Here is a 21,743-nt window from a genome sequence, read left to right on the forward strand (position 1 = left end):
TTATGGGGGCACTGATGCTGGGCACCAAAGTATTATGGGAGCACTTCTGTTGGACACCAATGTATTACGGGGCACTGCTACTGGGCACCAATGTATTATGGGGGCACTGCTGGACACCAATGTATTAGGGGGGGCACTGCTGCTGGGCTCCAATGCAGAACAATAAGAAGGTGGCAAGATAGCAGTTCCCAGTAGATATCAGAATAGCACTCAATGGTATGAAATCCAAGTCTGGTTTGGGACTCCTCCAGTAACATGGGAGTAGGAGAAAAAGTAGGTTACCTGAAAGCAGTTCTAATGTGTAGCGCTGGCTGCTGCTAAAAGCTCAGACTCAGACAATGCACTGAGATGGCGCCTACACACCAATATTACAGCTAAAAAATACATTTGTTGGTTCAAGAATAAAATTTGAAATGGTAGAGTGAATACCCTTGGTCTTAAGCATTCTGGATAATGGGTCCTATACCTGTAAAATATAACCCCTATTTGGCTGTATTAGTCAAATTGTCCAGTTAGTGATAGAGCAGGGGGTACATGTGACTCTCTATCTTCAGGATGAGCCTTCACAAAGTGGAAGCGACTATACGGAGGGTGTTGTGCAACTACACCTCCCACTGCAACGTGTATGTGAGAAGTACAATAATACTAATACTGTAGGTGGACCCCAGGAGCTCTTGCAAACAAAAGATAATTATTCGTCCTAGACAAATGATGGGAATGCAGGGCAAATCAATACTTACCATTGAGGAGGTATAACAGGATTTCAGCAATACAATTGATGTTAAAGCAGATCTAACAGTTGAAGTATGGTGTCCATCGGTTTCTCCCTCTCATATAGAGTTTGGGCACCGTAAGTTGGGCCTATTCCCTGGCACTTCTGTGTCCCTAAACAAAGGCAAGTAAGTCTGTTAGGAGACTACTCCTTTACTCTCCTCTCATGGATGGAGCAAGAAAGCTGCTCTTTCTAAATACATACTGTCTGACTCACTTTCCTGCTCTGATATTATTTAACCTGTTCTCTCTTTACCTTGTTCACGGGGTCCCTGCGCCCCAACTTCACTAAGGGTACTGGTCCCCTTCGGTCGGAACCTTCTGGGCCTTGTGGATCCCAGTTTCTGGGAGACATTCACATACGTCAGATGCTGCAGGCCAAGAAGAAAGAACCACCCCTCTCCTAACACCATATTAAAGTGTGGCAGGGTGTGGTCTAGCCTTAGGCCAATAATAAGGTATATGGTAATACCAAATAGATACATCAATCCCTGCCTAGTGACAAGGAGAAAGGAAAGGTAGTGTTTAAAGCCATAGAGGCACATTAACCCTATGGGTCCCTACAACTACTTTGCAGTTACTTTAGAGTCTGTAAAATAACACTGTGGGTAAAAAAACATCACAGATTGAGTAATAATGTTGGACCTTGCACTTAGGACTTGCTTCATAAATGAGCCCTATTGTGGAAGAAAATAAAATTTAGAAAAATGTTCTAGTTCCTGTTTTTTTCTTATATAGAAAAGGTTTCCAGGATTGAAATCCTGCATTGAAATCTGTTTTTCATAAAATGCTAACTTTTTTTTATATTTAAATTTGAAATTTCACATGGGGCTAGCCATATTCTTCATTTCCCAGTCACACTTCATTCACACTTTACTGCTGAGCTGCAAGTTGGAGTAATATTACCCCCTCTCAGCAGAACAATAAGAAGGTGGCAAGATAGCAGTTCCCAGTAGATATCAGAATAGCACTCAATGGTATGAAATCCAAGTCTGGTTTGGGACTCCTCCAGTAACATGGGAGTAGGAGAAAAAGTAGGTTACCTGAAAGCAGTTCTAATGTGTAGCGCTGGCTGCTGCTAAAAGCTCAGACTCAGACAATGCACTGAGATGGCGCCTACACACCAATATTACAGCTAAAAAATACATTTGTTGGTTCAAGAATAAAATTTGAAATGGTAGAGTGAATACCCTTGGTCTTAAGCATTCTGGATAATGGGTCCTATACCTGTAAAATATAACCCCTATTTGGCTGTATTAGTCGAATTGTCCAGCTAGTGATAGAGCAGGGGGTACATGTGACTCTCTATCTTCAGGATGAGCCTTCACAAAGTGGAAGCGACTATACGGAGGGTGTTGTGCAACTACACCTCCCACTGCAACCCCTTGCTGGGTTAGCAATTGGACGGTATGCCGAGAGATTCTAGGATGTTGTCTGTTCCAGTATAGTGCCAGAGACAGAGAGCCTTTGGTATGTTAATGGGGCACTGTAAGTGAGCTTAGAAAGCATAACCATAAAGAGTGCTGCCTGTGTGTGCCATAATTTGCCTGCCCTAGCCTGCCTGTGTGTGCCATACTCTCCCTGCCCAACCCTGCTTATGTGTGCCATACTATGCCTGCCCCATGCTGCCTGTGTGTGCCATACTCTGCCTGCCCTATGCTGCCTGTGTGTGACATACTCTGCCTGTCCAACCCTGCCTGTGTGTGTCATACTCTGCCTGCCCTATGCTGCCTGTGTGTGCCATACTCTGCCTGCCATTTGCTGCCGATGTGTGATGTTCTCTGCCTGTCCTATATTGCCTGTATGTGCCATACTCTGCCTGTGTGTGTCATACTCTGCCTGTCCTATGCTACCTGTGTGTGCCATGCTCTGCCTGTCCTACCCTGCCTGTGTGTGTCATACTCTGCCTGCCATATGCTGCCTATGTGTGACATACTCTGCCTGTCCTACCTTGCTGGGTTGGCAATTGGAGGGTATGCAGAGAGATTCTAGGATGTTGTCTGTTCCAGTTTAGTGTCAGAGACTGCTAGGCCTCTTTGCTGGGTTAGCAATTGGACGGTATGCCGAGAGATTCTAGGATGTTGTCTGTTCCAGTATAGTGACAGAGAGCCTTTGGTATGTTAATGGTGCACTGTAAGTGAGCTTTGAAAGCATAACCATAAAGAGTACTGCCTGTATGTGCCATAATTTGCCTGCCCTAGCCTGCCTGTGTGTGTGTGTGTGCCATACTCTCCCTGCCCAACCCTGCTTATGTGTGCCATACTATGCCTGCCCCATGCTGCCTGTGTGTACTTATTCACTCTATTTTAATCAAATATATGACATTTCTACAAATTATTTCCTTTTATTCTGTAATTATGAAACAGAAAATTGTATTTTATCCCAAGATCAACTAGAACATACTGATTCCTTATTGTAAGCAAAACAATTGTACTGGGTGTATTTAATGTTTAAATGATTTTTTTAGTAGCCCTAAATATGGTGATCCAGATTATGGAAAGACCCTTTACCCGGAAAACCACAGGTCCCGAGCATTCTGGATAACAGGTTCCATACATATATATCTTGTTACAAAATTCTACTTACACAAATATTTCAGCTGATTCAAAACCTATAGGTTGTCCGTAGGTAAAATAATTCCCCCCCAGGAAATGTTCCCGGTGCTGCCAATAGAGTGCAAACACACCGAAGGGATACATTTGGAGGGTTGGAGTTAAAATGAATGTTTCCTTGCGGTTGCAGTAAAGAAAGTAAAGAAAGAAGGTATTTCTGTGTGGGAATTCCAGGTACATGCCTGTACTCATTTCTGCCATTTTACTCATCCGCAGGTCAGTGCCTATGGATTTTTTACTCCAAACTATGGAAAATTTTCAAGTTACTACTTTGATAAGTCTTTCAAAAAGGTTAAATTCTACATTAACCACAATTACACAAGGGAGATGCAACTGTGGCAGAAACTTCATAAAGCTGGGGTTATCAAACTGTACATGAGAGACTGAATTACTGTGAAGAGGAGGCAATTCCATCATCAATGGTGTCTTTCTTGTAAAATGGCTGCTCTCACTTTGCCCTTCTCCATTTCTAAATCTCCAACTACTAATGTCATTGGCCTGGATATAATGTTTATTGTATATCATAAAAAAAAACCCACAACAAATGTCAGACCTACAGACGTATACATAAGGGAAAATTGTATCATACTTACCGTGATTTTCCTTTCCTGGGAGTACTCCATATCAGCACTATCTGGGATATCCCCGCCCCCATGCCCCATCAGAAGGATCCTCCCCAAAGCTTTAAAAGCCACCCCCACCCCCTCTATGGCGTCTTTGTTACGAGCTTTAAGACTACCATTGCATAAGGGATGGGAACATGCTGATATGGAGTACTCCCAGGAAAGGAAAATCACGGTAAGTATGATACAATTTTCCCTTTTCCCTGGTCGTACTCCATATCAGCACTATCTGGGACATAGCAAGCTAATACCCAGTTGGGAGGGAAACTAGGCTCTGGCAGACTTCTGGATGGTACTGCAATAACTTTGCTGAACGTCATAGTAACCTATCCATTGTCATGCTAACAACTTCAGGAAAAGAACCTAGCAATGTATTGAAGACTTCTAATAGGATTGGCTGATCTCAAACCAAACCAGGAGAAAGAATGAACAGTGATACTAAGGAAAGAAGATCCTGCTAGGACCCAGACCTACACAGAGAAACACACACAGTGAGTGTGACCCCAAACTGACCATCTCATCGCCACTTGGTTAGAGGTGGACAGTGCCTGACACACCATAAGAACAAACTCCCAGAATTTCACAAAACTATTTAGAGACATACCATTTGACAGCTGTGAAATTCACCGCAAGTGGAAAATACCTGCTAAACCATAGCAGAGAATCCGGTCTCTATACATATCAGTATCTGGAACTAATGCAACATGAACATTACAAGGTAGAAGATATGCATCATGAAGGAAGTACTATAGGCAGAAACCATGTGAGCCCTGTCAGACCTTTATGAGTCCTATATGTGCTTATGCTGACCTCTTGACCGCTAGTAGCACTCTATCCCATAACAATCTTTAAAGGTTGCTCTCATGCCGAGGTCACATACTAGAATGATAACCCTCCACAAGAGTAACCTAATTCCAGGAATCTCAGGTACTGCAATGACAAAACAGTCCCTAATTTTTGGGCTATATGCTGTCCCTTTATGGGGACTAGCATAAAATGAGACAAGCAGGGCAACCCATGACAGAAGACATGAACGGCAATGCCACTACATATGATATACCCTGGACGGGAAGGCATACTCATAGCCACCATGCCGCTAAACTAATATATAGCATAGGAACAGGAAGACAATCCCAGCCAATGTAGACAACTGGGTAGGAATAAGGAATGTCTTTCAAGTATGAGTTAAGGTTAGAGCTTCTAGACCTAACCAGTGTGTATGCCCTGTATCCGGACTAATTTGATGGAAGTCAAAAACACCCTGTTTCAAGCTTCCCAGCTGGAGGCACTCTCACCCAAGGGAGAATACTTCAGGGCAAGTAATTAACTGTTGCGCAGGCAATACTATGGGCCAGATAACTGGGCCCTAGGCAGGGAGATGTAGGTAGAACTTACCTCTAGAGACTATGATGGCACAGTCCATAAATTGGAAAGCATAGGTCATCCCAAGCAGTGCGAATGTGACACATCCCTTGAGAGACCAGGTCATTCCCTGCCATATGCCCTGCAATCAGAACAGTGTATAACAGAAAACCCAAACAGCAAACACGTGTCCTCTTGGGGGAACTAGGTATGGAATGGCAGCTACCCCAAAACATTTACTTACAGCATGTAATTGGAAGCCAGGTGAACCTTTATATATTCTCAAGCCCTGTAGAATGTATACAATATGCCTAAACAGCTGTAATCCCACAGCCAATTCAATGCAAGGGTTAGACCCTCCGAACCCAACAGAAGTGACAATGATAGCTTAGCAAGGTAATGCATAGTCTATTTAACGGCTGCTTGCTGGGCAAAAAACACCTAACCCCTGTCAACAAAAAACAGCTTCGAAAACAAGCGTTTAGCTGTGAAGCTATTCAAGGCAGAGAAGATACCCAGCAACATAATTAAGATGTAATGTACATGCCATCTTATTACCCTGCTTGAGCTACTGCGATCCCGCAGATGCCATGAGATTGGCTGCAACCTGCCAGCCTTTAGCTCCCAAGAGGCAATACCAACAAGTGTACTGGCACCTTTCAAAAAAGGCTAGTGTTATACACTAGCAATGTGGAGATTCATGAACACACTGATGGGTTTGCTTCAAACCGGTCATGGAGCCAAGCTGGGCTCTAGAATAACTGCAAACTCAGAGGAATGTTTGTTTTGCAGCATATTATGGATCATGGTTTTATGCCAGGCTCAATAATTACTACAGGCCCAATGGCCCCACAGTTGAACTACAGCATGTGAGCATAACCCTTTTGGTTCAGATGTAGTTATAACCGTAATGCATTCCGCTTGCATACCCACAGGGCCCAATGAAACCTGCAGCTTGGCCCATACATACTACCTGGTCTTAGAAGTACTGCAAAAAAGGCCTACAAAACCCAGAACTGGCAACAGCTTATGAAGCTTATCAATAATAGGACACAGTGAACCATGAATTGTGCTGCAGCTTTAGGCATGCTAATAGCACAGATAAAAGAAATGCTGGAGATAGTACTCTGTTTGGGCTGCAGATTCATAAACATGCACATTGCCCAGTACAGCAAACATTCAGTCAGCTAAAGCTCTAGGTATGCTTACTGCCCAAACTGGTACCAGACTCTGGTTGCTGCAGAAACTAATGAATATTATTTTGTACCCCGGCATTTGCAGTTTAAGCATGCATAATACAGGAACCATGAATTGTGCTGCAGCTTTAGGCATGCTAATAGCACATATTTGGAGATGCTAGAGATGCACTCTGTTTGGGCTGCAGATTCATGAACATGCACATTGCCCAGTACAGCAAACATTCAGTCAGCTAAAGCTTTAGGTATGCTTACTGCCCAAATTGTTACCAGCCAATGGTTGCTGAAAAACTAATGAATATTATCTGGTACCCAGACATTTGCAGTTTAAGCATGAATAATACAGGGTTCTACAGGGTTGCTGAAGAACTAATGAATATTATCTGGTACCCAGACATTTGCAGTTTAAGCATGAATAATACAGGGTTGCTGAAGAACTAATGAATATTATCTGGTACCCAGACATTTGCAGTTTAAGCATGAATAATACAGGGTTCTACAGGGTTGCTGAAGAACTAATGAATATTATCTGGTACCCAGACATTTGCAGTTTAAGCATACATAATACAGGGTTCTAAACCTTAGAAAAGTGAAAAAAAAAAAAATCTGCTGGTGATTATTGTACAGAGAAACATACAGCATAAGTATAGGAACACTTAATGGCAATGTGCCCATGCATAGCCTGAAAGAAAACTACATGGCAATACACTATTAACACATATGCAGATAATGCTAATCACAAATCAATAATTGTGTTAGTTTACTGGTAGCAACACAAGCCTGGCCTGGGGACCCCAAAGCACGGCCAATAATTGCTGCTAGCTGACAAGGTAGGATTACAGCCCTCTGCAGTGTGCTACAAAACACCTTTAAGTGATCAGAATAAAGGGCTCTCGATTTCTATAATACTATAGCTCTCTAAGCCAATAGTTATGGCCTACCTTAGGCATCAAAAACTGGAAAGAGGTTCCTAAAGGAGGACTGATTATAGGAAACCAGCAAACAAAATCAGTATACAGAACCTTACCTTCCCAGCCCATGGTGCTATACTCTGGGAACTCAGGATTGGAATGAGAGCCACAACACCTTTGGCTAATTACATAATTACCTTCAGCAGAGGTACTCTGGTTACACCCCTATTAGCCAGTAGGGTTATACTACAGACCCTTATACAGAGTTTTAAACATAATTAGCCAGGCTACTACTAGCGAGGCACCTGAACAACTTCAGCCCTAATGCAGCAATACAATCTGGCTACAATCGTGATGGCAAAGTACTGGATCCATGTGCATACACATAATTATACCCAGCTAATGCAGATACAGATCTCAGAGGTACTTCAACTCTATAAATGCCCTGACTACTATAAACACCTTCCATAGTAAGTGAAATATTAGTGCATTACCTGGTGTAGTAGCAGTAGCCATAACACAGAACTGGTGCAACTCTCTGGGAAGCTCAGCTGGAGTGTAGCTGATCACGTAATCACATTCACCTGAGGCTACTCAGGAATGCATCTAATTAGCCAGTTCTTAGTAGTAACTACACTACAGTGCCCTAGTAACCATAACACAATGCGGGCAGCTGAAAGGAGTTGACGCATTACCCCATGTATCAGCAAGTAGCCATGACACAGGACTGCTGCAATCTCTGGAAAGCTCAGGTAGAGTGTAGCTTAGCACATAATCACATTCACCTGAGGCTACTCAGGAATGCATTTCATTAGGCAGTTCCCAAGGTTACTACATGGCTCTGCCCTAGCAACTGTAACACAATCCAGAGCAACTGAAAGGTTCAATGAATCACCCAATCTGTCTGCAAGTAACCATAATATTTGACTGGTTACATTCAGCTAAAGCTATCCAGGTATGTAGCAACTAGCAGGCAAACTAACCCATTTGTAGTACATAATGCAGCCCAATGTTTAAAGACAGTGGGGTGTCAGGCCCTTTTTTTTTTTTTTTTTTTTTAAACACCTCTTAATACAAAACCTTAGGAAAGACTTTGTGAGGGAGGCAGTAGGCTTTGAACTCTGGCTCTATTAAAAAAAAAAAATCTCTCCACACAGTAGAACAAAAAGGAATATGGAGATCGCCAGACTCAGGCCACTAACTAAATGTTGAGGACTGCTAACTTCCACCTCCCTCGCCCATCCGCAAAAATATTAAGTGTGTCGGGCCACACACCATTGCCACCAGACACTCACGGCCTGGGAGGGCATACGGATGGGGGGACTAGCACTTGCCATTGGATGCCATTATGACAAACCAGAAAGGCACATGGGATCAAATATACCAAACAGCATTGTCCTACCTTATCAAGCAGAACAGAGCCGAAGATCCCAGGATATGAGGTAATGTGCAGGGGAAAAGATCTCATGGACCAAAAAACCCCAGTCCCTAGGTGCCATTTCCGGTCACCTAATGCTTTCCCAAGGCTAAAAAGCAAAAATGTTGCTTCCAATGGAGCAAGGAAAGCAGAAGGAAAAAAAGACGCCATAGAGGGGGTGGGGGTGGCTTTTAAAGCTTTGGGGAGGATCCTTCTGATGGGGCATGGGGGCGGGGATATCCCAGATAGTGCTGATATGGAGTACGACCAGGGAAAATGGAAATACACTGTTTTTCCTCTTATTTGCTGGTATTACATCATCTTCATAAAAATTACAGTTTTTGACGACAACACCTTACATTTAAAGGAGACATATCAAGTAAAAATGAAGAATGTACCAGTGAATTATACTCCTCGAAACATATTAGATTATTATTATTGTGTTGGGTTGAAAACCCCCAACCTACTGTTCTGCGACTTCAGCTTATTCTTCTGCTTCTTTTTCTTCTTCTTAGCGCCCCCCATTTTCTAAACGCTACTCCTTCTACAGTTTTAGGGGTACAACACCCAAACTCCCCACACTTATTCGCCCTATAGCGGAGCAGGTTGCTTGTGCTTTTCTAAGCGATCCAGCCCCCCATCTTTTTGTGGCGCTGCTCCAAAACCCTCAATTTTCCCATTGACTTTGACAGGGAAGGTTTTCAAACTGCTGCCACACTTACAGCTTTGAAGCTACATCCCCCAAACTTGAATAACATAATAATGGGGTCACCCCGAATGAAACAGCGACATTTGTTGGATGACCCAAAAGTGGCCTATTGACTTTTATGGGGAAATTGAAACTAATTGAAACCAATCTTACAGCTTTGAGGCTACACTCCCCAAACTTGAATCACATAGTCATGGGCTCAGCCTGAATGAAAATATGACGATTGTCGGATGTTAAATTGTTGCTATTCGGACAGTATTAAAACCAGGGTCCCCAAACTTTGCTCAGTGGTTTTTACTATATAACTGCGGGTTATATAACATGAAACATGAAGTTTGTTCTCAAACTTCCCTTTCTAGTTATTATTATTATTAATTTTATTATTACATATTATCTAAACTTATAAGTTTGTGCTTAAAAAAATTGTGTTTCGGACTGATTTATTGAGAAATTCCCCAAAACCCCACTAGTCCCGCCAACCTTTTCATTTTTCTGCTTGCTAAATTCTCAGGATGTGCAGGAGGCCGGGGGCTCTCAGTACAGGCACTGTAGGACAGGAAGCAGCTAGGCTGACCTGATAGGGAACTGAAGCCTGTCTTTGATTGTATGACTGTGATTGGCTATCCCCCTACTGGTGTGCTTCTGGCAGGGACCGTTAGGACACGCCCACCCTTCATTTGAAACACTGACAGAGACCTGAGAGGATCTATAGGGAGCTTCAATAAATGGGCCATTTTTGCAGGCAGTATTCAGTTCTAGACGAAAGAGCAAACCAGCACCGTATATTATTCATAATTGCCTACAAAATTAGGGTTTTTTCCATTTATCCAATATGTCTCCTTTAATACTACAAACCTGTCTGTCTCTTTGTACAGGGGGTGGCAATTTCCTGAATCTCCAGTGGGTACAATGCTATTGAATATTCAGGAAGTTGTCATCCTCAGCAGCGAACTATCTAAAGCTTATGATGCAAAATGCTATTTTTTTGCAAAAAAAACAAAAATCAGTGTGAAAAAACTGTCAACTTTGGTTGTAAAACTGTAAATATTTGTTTGTATTTATTTGTTGCTAAGTAAAAAAAAATAGCACATAAACATAATATACTCTACCATTTAAAATTTCATTTCTCTGCTTGGGCGCTAATCTCATGTCTACCACTAGGTGGAGCATGTGAGCACATTTAGTAATGCAAACAATTCTTGTTTCTTTTTTCATCGCTATAATTCTGAAATTGTCTCCAGCCCTCAGGAAACCAGCTTTTTGGAAGGGTAAGGGGGTTCTGGGGTGTCAGAAATCATTGTCTCTCATTGTATTTAATGTATTTGGGGCTGAGTTCCCCACTACTTCTAACTGTATTTAATGTATGTGGGGCCACTGCTCTCTGTCTTTCACTGCATTCAATGTATTTTGGGTTTCACTACTTCTGCCCCTCGTTGTATAATGTATTTAGGATCTAAAGTTATTTTGTATAGTCAGTGTTTACAAGTGCATATTGTGTTTATATATCCTTTACAACACAAACTACATAACAGCACATGGGGCAGTTTTTCCACATTGTATTTGAGCTGGCAGAGAAATGCCCGATGCTACTCTTAATTATTGCAAAGCAGTTTCGCCTGTTTACCCACTCACTAAAATTTAGGACAATACCAAAAGTGCTATTAGCCCACTGAGACACTGTCAGTTCAGGCAGCTAAATCCTTCAGCAGAGGTGCTATCTTGTTACCTACCAGCAGCAACCAATGCGTTGAGAGAGAGCACAGAGGGCAGGGAATGGAAACCAGCAAAGTGCGCTGGTATAGGTGTGTGTAAGTCACAATTTTTCAAATTAAAAAAATTACACCACTGTGGCTCCAAACTGTGCACAATGGATAAAATCAATAGTGCTTCCTGGTTCTGTTCAAAAGATATTGCTTGATAAAGCCAAAAAAACATTCAGTCATGTTTAATTAGTGTCTTCGTAAAGGCCTTTTGCTCAACCATGGCAACTCCTTATATAAATGAGAACATATACATACACAAAGCTCTCTCTCGACAGAACAACCTCTCTCAATATAGTTGTTAAAGGAGGAAAAATAAAAAACTCTCTTAGTAAACAGTGTTTATTTTATCTTAATCCTGAAAAATAATGATTAATGCAACTTAATAGAGGCTAAGAATTAAAAAAAAAAAAGGTCAAATAAAGCCCCACCCCATAGGGCCATTTATTGCTTCCTTCCTATACAAAACAATATTTTATATGATAGGAAGTAGCATTTGTTATTATGATGATATATATGCTGTTCCCAATCTGGGGACAAGTTCAGAGCAGTTCATTCACTTTTTCCATAGTGCAGGAAAAGCACACCCTGTCTACAGAATGTTCACTAGTTACCGGATTATAGACAATTTTGACTGCTACAATCATCAGTCTGGAAGGGTTGCTAACTATGCTGAACAGACAGCTTGGCATTACGACACCTGCAGGATTATCAAGCCACACGCAAACACAGTCACTCCAGGTCAGACAGTGCTATATTTATATATCCTCTGGAGCTCAAGGAGATATGGGTTTTTCTGGTGTCTCTTCTCTATATAGGGGTGTGAGGTATGTCAAAAACCAACAAAAAACCAACATACAAAAACATGCCTGTGTTTTTTGCATCTAGTGTAAGCAGACACATATATTGTGTAACACAATTATGGTTATTATTAATGTGTGCAGTGGATTGACAAATGACAAATGAAACAATGACTACTACAAAGACTTTGCTTACGTAAAGGGGGATGATTGCAAAAATGTAAATGTAATACACAAGATGTATTAGAGCTAACATTTAAAATAGACTCCAACCCAAATCATGTCTTTCTACATGCAGGATTTGTATGGAAGTTGGTTATTTTTTATTTTTACTATTTTATAAATAGTAAGCTCTAATACATCTTATTGGCCAAGGGAGCACCACCAAATAATCTATTTGACCTAACTGTCAATCAAAACTAACTGCAACTCCTGCATGTAAGGAAATTGACAAGAGACAGATCGCTGAGACAAGGATAATGAAGATCAACTTCATAATTTCAGAGACAGTACAGAAATGTAGTTTATCTTTTGAACATTTCTTATTTATGTGAAATAAAGATTATATTTATTTAGGTCATTTTCAGCAGAAGAAGACAGAGTAGTGGCTGAAGGATAGTGAACAGAGATTGGTGACTGAACTGAACTTGGCCGCCCATGATTTGCCCACTCAGTCTAAAGAACTGGTGTCCTTAGTGATCCCTGTTGACACTCAAATGAACGAGAGGCAATCACAAAAGTCTCATAGACTCGTAGAAGAACTGCTGGCATGTGTATGTACTGCAGGCAAAGTGGTCAACTCCCCAAGACCTGTTCAATCAGGTCCACACATCAGGGAAACTCCCACACCTAGGTCTGAGGGGAGAGTCTCCCCTAGGTTTCTGCACTCCTAGACTATTTTCACTCAAGATTTTTTGTTCCTGTTTCCTTGACCTTTTCCTTGGTTATATCATTTCCTTTTTCCAACTTTGAGATGGATCCTGCCAAAGTATTTGCAGTGATACTTCCTGTCCTCATCCTTGAAGTGGACCCCTCAGACCCCTCCAATGGAGCTATTCTTTCACAATGTTCCACTTTTAAAGGTCCCCTTCACCTATGTGCCTTTGTCTCCTGCTGAGAAACACTACAATTTTGGTGATTGAGAGCTTTTGGCTATAAATATAGCCTTAGAGGAGTGGTGCCATCTTTTGGAAAGTTCTGTGAACCTAGCACTATCCTTACTGACCATAAGAATTTGGAGAGTATTTCTAAGGCTAAAAAATGAAATCCATGCCAGTGGGCACTTTTCTTCTCCAGATTCAATTTCCTAATTTCTTACAGACTCAAGAACTGATGAAGGCTTGATGCATTATCTCAGTCTGCGTCTTTTGAAGAAGGTTCTGCATTCCCTCCCTGACCCATTATTCCCCTGGAGCGGGTCATTGGTCCAGTGTATTTGACGTTGAGTTTGTCCATAATAATTTTTGTCATGAGTCTACCAAACTACCAAAGCAAATGACAGTCTACTCCAGAAACTGCTTTCTGGGAGGAGTTCGAAGATTATCCTTCAGTAACAACTCCCGCCAAAGTGGGCCCTTGTCTTGAGAAATAGTATAAATAGTAAAAAGCAATGGCTCTCAGAGCAATTTCAAGCAGGGCAAGCCCTTGCATTTTTGATTGCGGAAGTGCAAAGGGCAAAGGGGCTGAAAAACCCCTTCAGTTAAGCATACCAACTGGTGAAAGTGAAGCTCATTTAAACACAATTCATTTACATAATTAACTGACAAAGGCAATTTTTGCTTAGTAGCATATTTCTATTATTGGCCATTAGGCTTATGAACATTTTTTCACACTTTAATATAGTGTTTAGCAGGGGGTGGACCTTGCACTTTGACCTTCAGTTGCTAATCCAGCTGGATGTGCTCCAGGGAGCCTGGAATCAACAAGTTTCCTGCTCTAGAGACCTTACTTCTAGTAAAGTTGGGGAGCAGGGACCTCATGAATGAGGTTTAGCTAGTGTACAGGAATAGTTACTGTTATACCACATTCTAGAAACATGAGATAGTGCAGGGTTGGTTAGCAAGAGCAGCCTGTGCTCCACCTAGGAGGGATAGAAGGAAGTATCTCTCCCCTAGGCTCTGCTTGCCTAAGTGAAGGGACCACACAGCTAAAGAAGGAATTAGGCTATTTTAAATCCCTGATTCATTTCTGCTGTTGGGAACTGGGACCATATGAGACATTGACACCCTAGAAGGTATAAACTCCCTAAGCTATTTCCACAGTGGTGCAACAGATCTTTGCTCTGGTTGTGATTGAGCTTGTTTGCTCTGTTCATGATTGTGCCTGGTACTTATTTCAGTTTTACCACCTCAAGTGCTGTGAGTTTTAACCCTTTGGAAAGCTATTTAGTTCCTGTTTTGCAAAGAACCTTTTGTATCCTCATTTTATTACTTTTGTAGTGGAGAGGTGTAGTTGCAAAACACCATCTTCCATCTAGCAAAAGCCTATCCAGTGGAGTCCAGTGTAACCAATGCTCTACTCAACCTAGCTAAACATAGCCTGTTTAAGCCAGATTAGGGTTAGAAGCAAATTCTATATCAGTCTGTGCTTTCATCTCAGAATCCATTGTAAATTGTTTGCAAGTGGGTTGGGGGCTGCTAAGGATTGTAGGGGACAAGATTCAATATTCCCGTTTCTTTCATATGTTCACATCATTGCTGTCTCTGAATGAAAAAGAGGGCTGAGTCACAAAGCACAAACTAATGACTAATCCCATGATGTAGGACACGCATTTCAATAGAGCCTTAGGGCCTTTGATACCATTTATATCTCTACTTCTCTGCTGCCTGGAACCCGCCAAGTTCAAAGACAGAATTCCTGTATAAAGATCAAGCAGTCACAACATAGAGAGGAAAGAATGTGGCTAAAAATCACATTTGGACTACTCTGATTTACTCTGGATAAGGGGCATTTTTGTCATTTGGATCTTCATACCTTAAGGGGCTGATTTACTAAGACACGATTTCGAATCCGAATTGGAAAAATTCCGATTGGAAACGAACATTTTGCGACTTTTTCGTATTTTTTGCGATTTTTTCGGCGTCTTTACGATTTTTGCGTAAAAACGCGATTTTTTTCGGCGTCTTTACGATTTTTGCGTAAAAACGCGAGTTTTTCGGCGTCTTTACGATTTTTGCGTAAAAACGCGTGTTTTTCAGCGTCTTTACGATTTTTGCGCAAAGTCGCGAGTTTTTCGTAGCGTTAACACTTGCGCGCAAAGTCGCGCCTTTTTCGTAGCGTTAAAACTTAAAAGGCACGAAGTTTCGCACAAGTTTTAACGCTACGAAAAAATTGCGACTTTGCGCAACTTTCTTAATGGCTACGAAAAACTCGCGTTTTTACACAAAAATCGTAAAGACGCAGAAAAAATCGAGTTTTTACGCAAAAATCATAAAGACGCCGAAAAACTCGCGTTTTTACGCAAAAATCGTAAAGACGCCGAAAAAAATCGCAAAATTACCGATCATTACGAAAAAAACGCAATCGGACGCATTCGGCCCGTTCGTGGGTTAGTAAATGTGCCCCTAAGTCTACTAAAAATTATTTTAATTTTCATAAAGCATAATAGGACATCAAATAATAATTTATGCCTATGAAGACCCATGGGGTGAGAGCACATCAACAAGCCCACACAATGCTTGAGAAAAAAACAATTTTCTAAGGTGCCAGATATGTGTCAGGACCCATACATGAATCAAATATAGGATTGCCACCTTTTGCGGTGGCTAACTCTGGGCAGGGGGGGGTTGGGGGGCGCGTGACGTCACAGGGCAGGACAGTGATGTCACATGGGTGGGATTATGACATCACAGGGGTGGGGCTATGACCTGGCGATCGGCAATTGGCCGATCACCACCTTAATCTCAAATAGTCCTGCCTGGTTCTCCAAATTGGGGAAACCGGGCAGGCGGTTTTGACCAGGACAGTCCTTCTGAAAACCAGGCTGTCTGCGTCAAAACCAGACAGGTGGCAACCCTAGTCAAACAGCTGCCAACTCAGTATGGAGGGGCTATGTCAGCAGTTTATACTGGCCCATGTAGGTAGGTAGATGGGTAGGATGTATATGAGAAAAAGGTTGAACTTGACACTTGGACAATATTCAATACTTCAGTCCTGAAACTTAACTGAGAAATATATTTTATATGGTAAAAAAAATAAATATACATATATAATAATTATAAATATACATACAAATATATATATGTCTTAATACAGATATATATATATATATATGTCTTAATTACCAAAATTCTGTGAGGCTCTCTCTGTGAGCATAAGGCCTTTGGCACAGCAGTTAGAGGCTTTTTGCCCACAGTGATTTTATCTGCTTCCCTGCTCAATGGAAATCAGTGTCCTACGGTTGGTGTCTGCCAACTATTTCATGTTCAGAACAGTATTTAAGCATACGACCGATATCCAACCATTCGTCGGAAAAAGACTAAAAAATTTGGCATTTTGGGTGAAAGTAGTAAAGTGGTTAAAAAGAGGATATTGCCTTATGTCTATAGGTCCAACATCTGATTTGTCTGATAAATTTTATCAGACAAATCAGATGTTGGACCTATAGCCGTAAGGCAATATCCTCTTTTTAACCACTTTACTACTTTCACGCAAAATAAAATCAATGTTTGCCATGATTGTACCAGATTACACCTTTATACACATAAATATTGACATAACAGCTAAAGCTGAAGCAGACAATAGATGCAGTTGGAGGAAGACACAGTGAGTAAATGCAGAGAGCACAGTTTCCCGCCTGGCAGTGCCTGTGTGTGTCAGGAGCAACACTGGCTGCTACGCTTGTGCCCTGCATTACCGCAGCTCGGCAGCTGAGGGCGCTCTAAGCAGCAGAGGATGGAGGAAAGACGTGTGTGTGTGTAAGGCAGAGAGTAACACAAATCACCCAGCAGCATTGACAGTGCTCACGACTCCCTTTTAGCCTATAACCCTGCATTACACTTCCAGCCATTCTCGGCAGCCGACTAGCGTCTCTCCCCCTGCTCTGCCTGCGGCTCAAGGTATCTGCTCCCTGAGGATCCCCCGGAGAGAGGATGCTGCTGAAGCCGCTGCCACCCACCCACCCTTGCCCCCACCCTTGCCCCCACCCTTGCCCCTTCACTCTCCTGCTGACCCCTTATTTCTGATTTCCCATGTATTAGTGCTCTGATGCTGCTTCTGCACCTGATGCCTGGCAATGGGCGGCCTCCTTGCTCTGATCATGTCCTCCCTGTTCAACCTCAGCTTTGCCTTTAGCTCCCACTTCGACTCTGGTAAGTTATAAGCGGCTTCACCTCTCTCATTCCTTTAGATTTAATGGAATTTGTTTGCCTTTAATCCTTCCCTCCTGAGATCCTAGAGACAAACCCCAGACTCCCCTCCCCCTCTTTCTGCATATCCCTCCCCTCTGCGGATTGATTGGGGAGGCAGGGGAGCAGAGGTCTGGATGGAGAGCCCTGGTACCTGCTGCCTCTGTGCTACCCTACTGCTGCTGGCCCATTCTGGCTACTGAGCCCCCTGTCCTTGTAGCCCAATGCTGGATCCAAACCAGGGGAGGGTACCGTGTGGCTTGGGGATTGTGAAGGCTGCTGCAGAATGACATGTGCTGGGGATTAAACACTGTGTCTGTGGCTGCTGCAGGATCAGACAGATCATTTATCTCACACTGGACTGTAGGATGGACTGAAGCATCTTAGGATATTCAGGTAACATGCACTCACCCCACTTTTAACATGTGCGTCATGCACGCTTCCCTTTGGTGTGGCCCCTCTTGCAGCCCTCCCACAATCACATATTTATGGACCTTGTTGGTAAACAGAAAACTGTAGATTTCTTGCTGCTGGCTTTGAAGGTTATATTCACACTAACTAGCATATAACGGGCACATCCTATAATTATATATATATAATGTAGTCAATATGTAGTCTCTATCATTCCAATCTCTCTTATGTAAGAACAGCAGCATCAACAAATGCACAGCTTTATATAGTATGGTTACGTTATCATGCACGTGTCCATTATTTTTCAAACTGATGTGATCATGTATAATTTGTGTATACAGAGTAATATATATATGTATATACCAAATGTAAGGCAATCTGTTGCAGTGTATGCTGTTATAGAGGCCAGGACTTGTAGGGGCTTAATGGTCGGCTTTTCATGGAGCAGATATTGAAAATAAAAAGATTTTTGGTACTTAATAGGTGACAAACAGGAGACAAATGTTATTTATGGCAGTAATGTAATGCTTTCTTTGTGTATGTTGATCAGCCAGTTGTAATCTCTTAATGTATGTAAAGTATTCAGGGTTTTTTGCATTTGGCCTATAAAACGATGGCTAATTCTGACCTGGTTGGATATAAATACCCTAGAAATGATAAATATGTTGCATTTTTGCAGTCTGAAGAAAGGTGCAATAAAGGGGTAGTTAACCTAAAATGTAACTTTTCAAATGAAAACTACATTTGTAAACTTCTTACATTTTTGTTGTGTAACCATTGGGCTTGAAGTTTTAAGAGTTATTAGTCGGTAGAGAGCCCGATAAGATAATTAAACAATAAAAACAAGAATATCTTAACTGCCATTCTGTTTTGGTGTCAGTGACCCTAGGCAACCTGAAGCCACAAAGAGGCAAATAATTAAAAAAAAAAAAAACATACAATATAAAAAATGAAGTCTTTCTATAACATACTAAAAGTTTATTCAAACCCAAACTTCCCCTTTAATGCCATATTAATCAAAAAGATTTATAGTACAGTGTTTGCTTTTTAATAATATGATGGTGGCCTGTTTTATCTGACAGTTCTATAAGAAAATAGTTCAGAGTTGATTGAGTGTAACTTGTCTCCTCACATACTGTTTGGTCAAAGTGATGTAGAAAAGCATGTGGGCCTGGTTAGTAATGACAGTGCAGTTTAGGGCTCATACACACTGGTGCATAGGTTTTTACTGCTTTTTGACCACATTGTAAATGTATTAAAAAACTGCACGTGTTGGCAAGATTCTTCACTATAGTATGGCTAAAGGGGTGATTCACCTTGGAATTAGCTTAGTATGGAAGACACAGTATTATGATACAATTGCCATTAGCCTTTATTTTGTTATTTTTATGCTTTTGCTATGTTTTACATTTTTTAAAAATCAGTTTTGAAATCACTTTTTACATTATAAGCCTCTCACAGAATGTATAAAGCAGGCATCCTCAAACTACGGCCCGCCAAGGTAATTTACCCGGCCCCCATTATGATCTGACACAAGGACGCAGTGGGGAGCCGGAGGACGCAGTGGGGAGCCAGAGGAAGCAGCGGGGAGTGGGAGGACGCAGGGGGGAGCGGGAGAACGGAAGTTGCAGGGGTGAGCCGGAGGATGCAGGGGGAGCCAGAGAAAGCAGGGGGAGCTGGAGGAGGGAGGATGCAGGAGACAGTCAGAGGAAGCAGGGGGGAGTCAGAAGATGCAGGGGGGAGCCTGAGGAGGGAGTGGGAGGACGCAGGGGGGGGCCAGAGGAAGAAGGGGGGAGCTGGAGGAGGGAGGATGCAGGGGACAGCCAGAGGAAGCAGGGGGGAGGCAGAGGATGCAGGGTGAGCCAGAGAAGGGAGCGGGAATATGCAGGGGAGAGCCAGAGGAAGCAGGGGGGAGCCAGAGGAAGCAGGGGGGAGCTGGAGGCAGAGGATGCAGGGGGAGCCAGAGAAGGGAGTGGGAGGATGCAGGGGGGAGCCAGAGGAAGCAGGGGGGAGCTAGAGGAGGGAGGATGCAGGGGGAGCCAGAGAAAGCGGGGGGAGCTGGAGGAGGAAGGACACAGGGGGAAGCCAGAGGAAGCAGGAGGGAGCTGGAGGATGCAGGGGGAGTGGGAGGATGCAGGGGGGAGTGGGAGGACACAGGAGGAAGCCAGAGTAGGGATCGGGAGGATGCAGGGGGAGTGGGAGGATGCAGGAGGGAGCGGGAGGACGCAGGGGGGAGCAGGAGGACACAGTGGGAAGCAAGAAGAAGCAGTGGGGGAGCAGGAAGCAGCAGGGCCATAGTATGAGGACACTGGTCTTTAGTCCGGCCAACAGCCCTCAACAGTCTGAGGGACCATGAACAGGCCCCCTGCTTAAAAAGTTTGAGGATCCCTGGTATAAAGTATAATGAGGCAAATTCAATCTCCTAAAACATTAGATAGATGCTATGTGCCAGTGTCATTGTGCTTCTGTGTGATTGCACAGATACAGCGACTCTCTGGTCAGACATGTCATATGTACCTGACTGATGGTCATTCCGGCTCTCCCCACTGCACAGTGTGCGTTGGCTCAGTGCAGGGGACAGGTTCAGAGAGGTACAGTATTTTCTGGCTATATAACTTAGCTGTCATACTGAAATATTATGCACTCACACATGCAGCACTTGTAAACAGACCTAGCAAGTTCTCTATATGCTACAAGTGGGAATGCACATTTCCCACTTAACTACATGACTTGACAAACATCACCCAGTGTTGCATAATTGTAACTGTTATTCAACACCAGTCTAGCTGTCATGTGCCAGTACCTTTACATTAAAAAGAACTCTTTTATTTTGCAGTAAATAAATGATGGGGCCTTTGTGGCACAGTATGTATAGCTAGTAATGTGAAACTTGTTCTGGGAATTGGTGCCTCTCAATAGGTGCACATTGCGGTTACAATAAGTGCTAATATGCTGTCACCACACTTTACCATTGAATAGTACACATAAGTTATGTTTTGGGTCAAGATTGAAAACCCCAAGTTACCACTGACCACTTTTTATATAAAGCTCCTGTTCAACTCAATAAAATGGGGACATTGAATTATGAATTGTGCCAATGTTTTTACATTACATGAGGGTAATTGGTGTCTGCTGAAAAATTTCTGCGGGGGAGGCAAACCCAACAACCAAAAACAACCTGCTTGAAGCAAATTAATTTACTAGCAAAGTAAATGGGACCTAATGGAAAATGAGGCTTGGAGCACCACAAAATAGACTGTGCTTAGACCCTTTGCGAAAAAGCCAGTAAGATCATTGCAGAAAGTGGATAACAAGCATATTAACCCCAGACATACCAGTAGGATCACTGTAGAAAATGAACTGTAAGCAAATTAATAAGCAAGAACACTGCAGAAATGGAAAAAGGAGCATAATAACCCCAGACATAGCAGTAAGATAACAGCAGGAGGAATAATGTACATATTAACCCCAGACCCGTTATCCAGAAAGCTCAGAATTATGGAAAGCATGTCTCCCATAGACTCCATTTTAATCAAATAATTCAGAATTTTAAAACTGATTTCCTTTTTGTCTGTAGTAATAAAACAGTACCTTGTAATTGATCCCAACTAAGGTATAAATAATCCTTATTGGATGCAAAACAATCCTGTTCGGTTTAATGAATGTTTTATGAATTTTTTAGTAGATCCAAATTACGGAAAGACCCCTTATCCGGAATACCCTTTGTCCTGAGCATTCTGGATAATGGGCCCTATACCTGTATTTGGGCTTATTACAAATTCTAATATGCAGCATAGAATTAAAACTGCTCTCAATACAATCTTAT

At 42.4% G+C, this 21,743-nt stretch overlaps 1 protein-coding gene across 4 annotated transcripts in view; it reads left to right on the forward strand.

Annotated features, from left to right (window-relative positions):
• Positions 1–17,085: 17,085 nt before the first annotated feature.
• Positions 17,086–21,743, forward strand: part of aatk (apoptosis-associated tyrosine kinase) — an 82,168-nt gene continuing 77,510 nt past the window's right edge. For 3 of the 4 annotated variants that reach the window (XM_004918564.4, XM_004918565.4, XM_004918566.4), the window contains exons 1-2: positions 17,086–17,218; positions 17,360–17,470. In XM_004918564.4, coding sequence (XP_004918621.2) covers positions 17,395–17,470 — 76 coding nt within the window. In that variant the 5' untranslated portion in view covers positions 17,086–17,218; positions 17,360–17,394. Of the gene's footprint in view, positions 17,219–17,359; positions 17,471–17,543; positions 17,903–21,743 lie in introns of those variants that run through there. The other variant, XM_004918567.4, reaches the window with a different exon arrangement.

The sequence above is a fragment of the Xenopus tropicalis genome, chromosome 10, assembly GCF_000004195.4.
Source record: "Xenopus tropicalis strain Nigerian chromosome 10, UCB_Xtro_10.0, whole genome shotgun sequence".
Taxonomy (NCBI): domain Eukaryota; kingdom Metazoa; phylum Chordata; class Amphibia; order Anura; family Pipidae; genus Xenopus; species Xenopus tropicalis.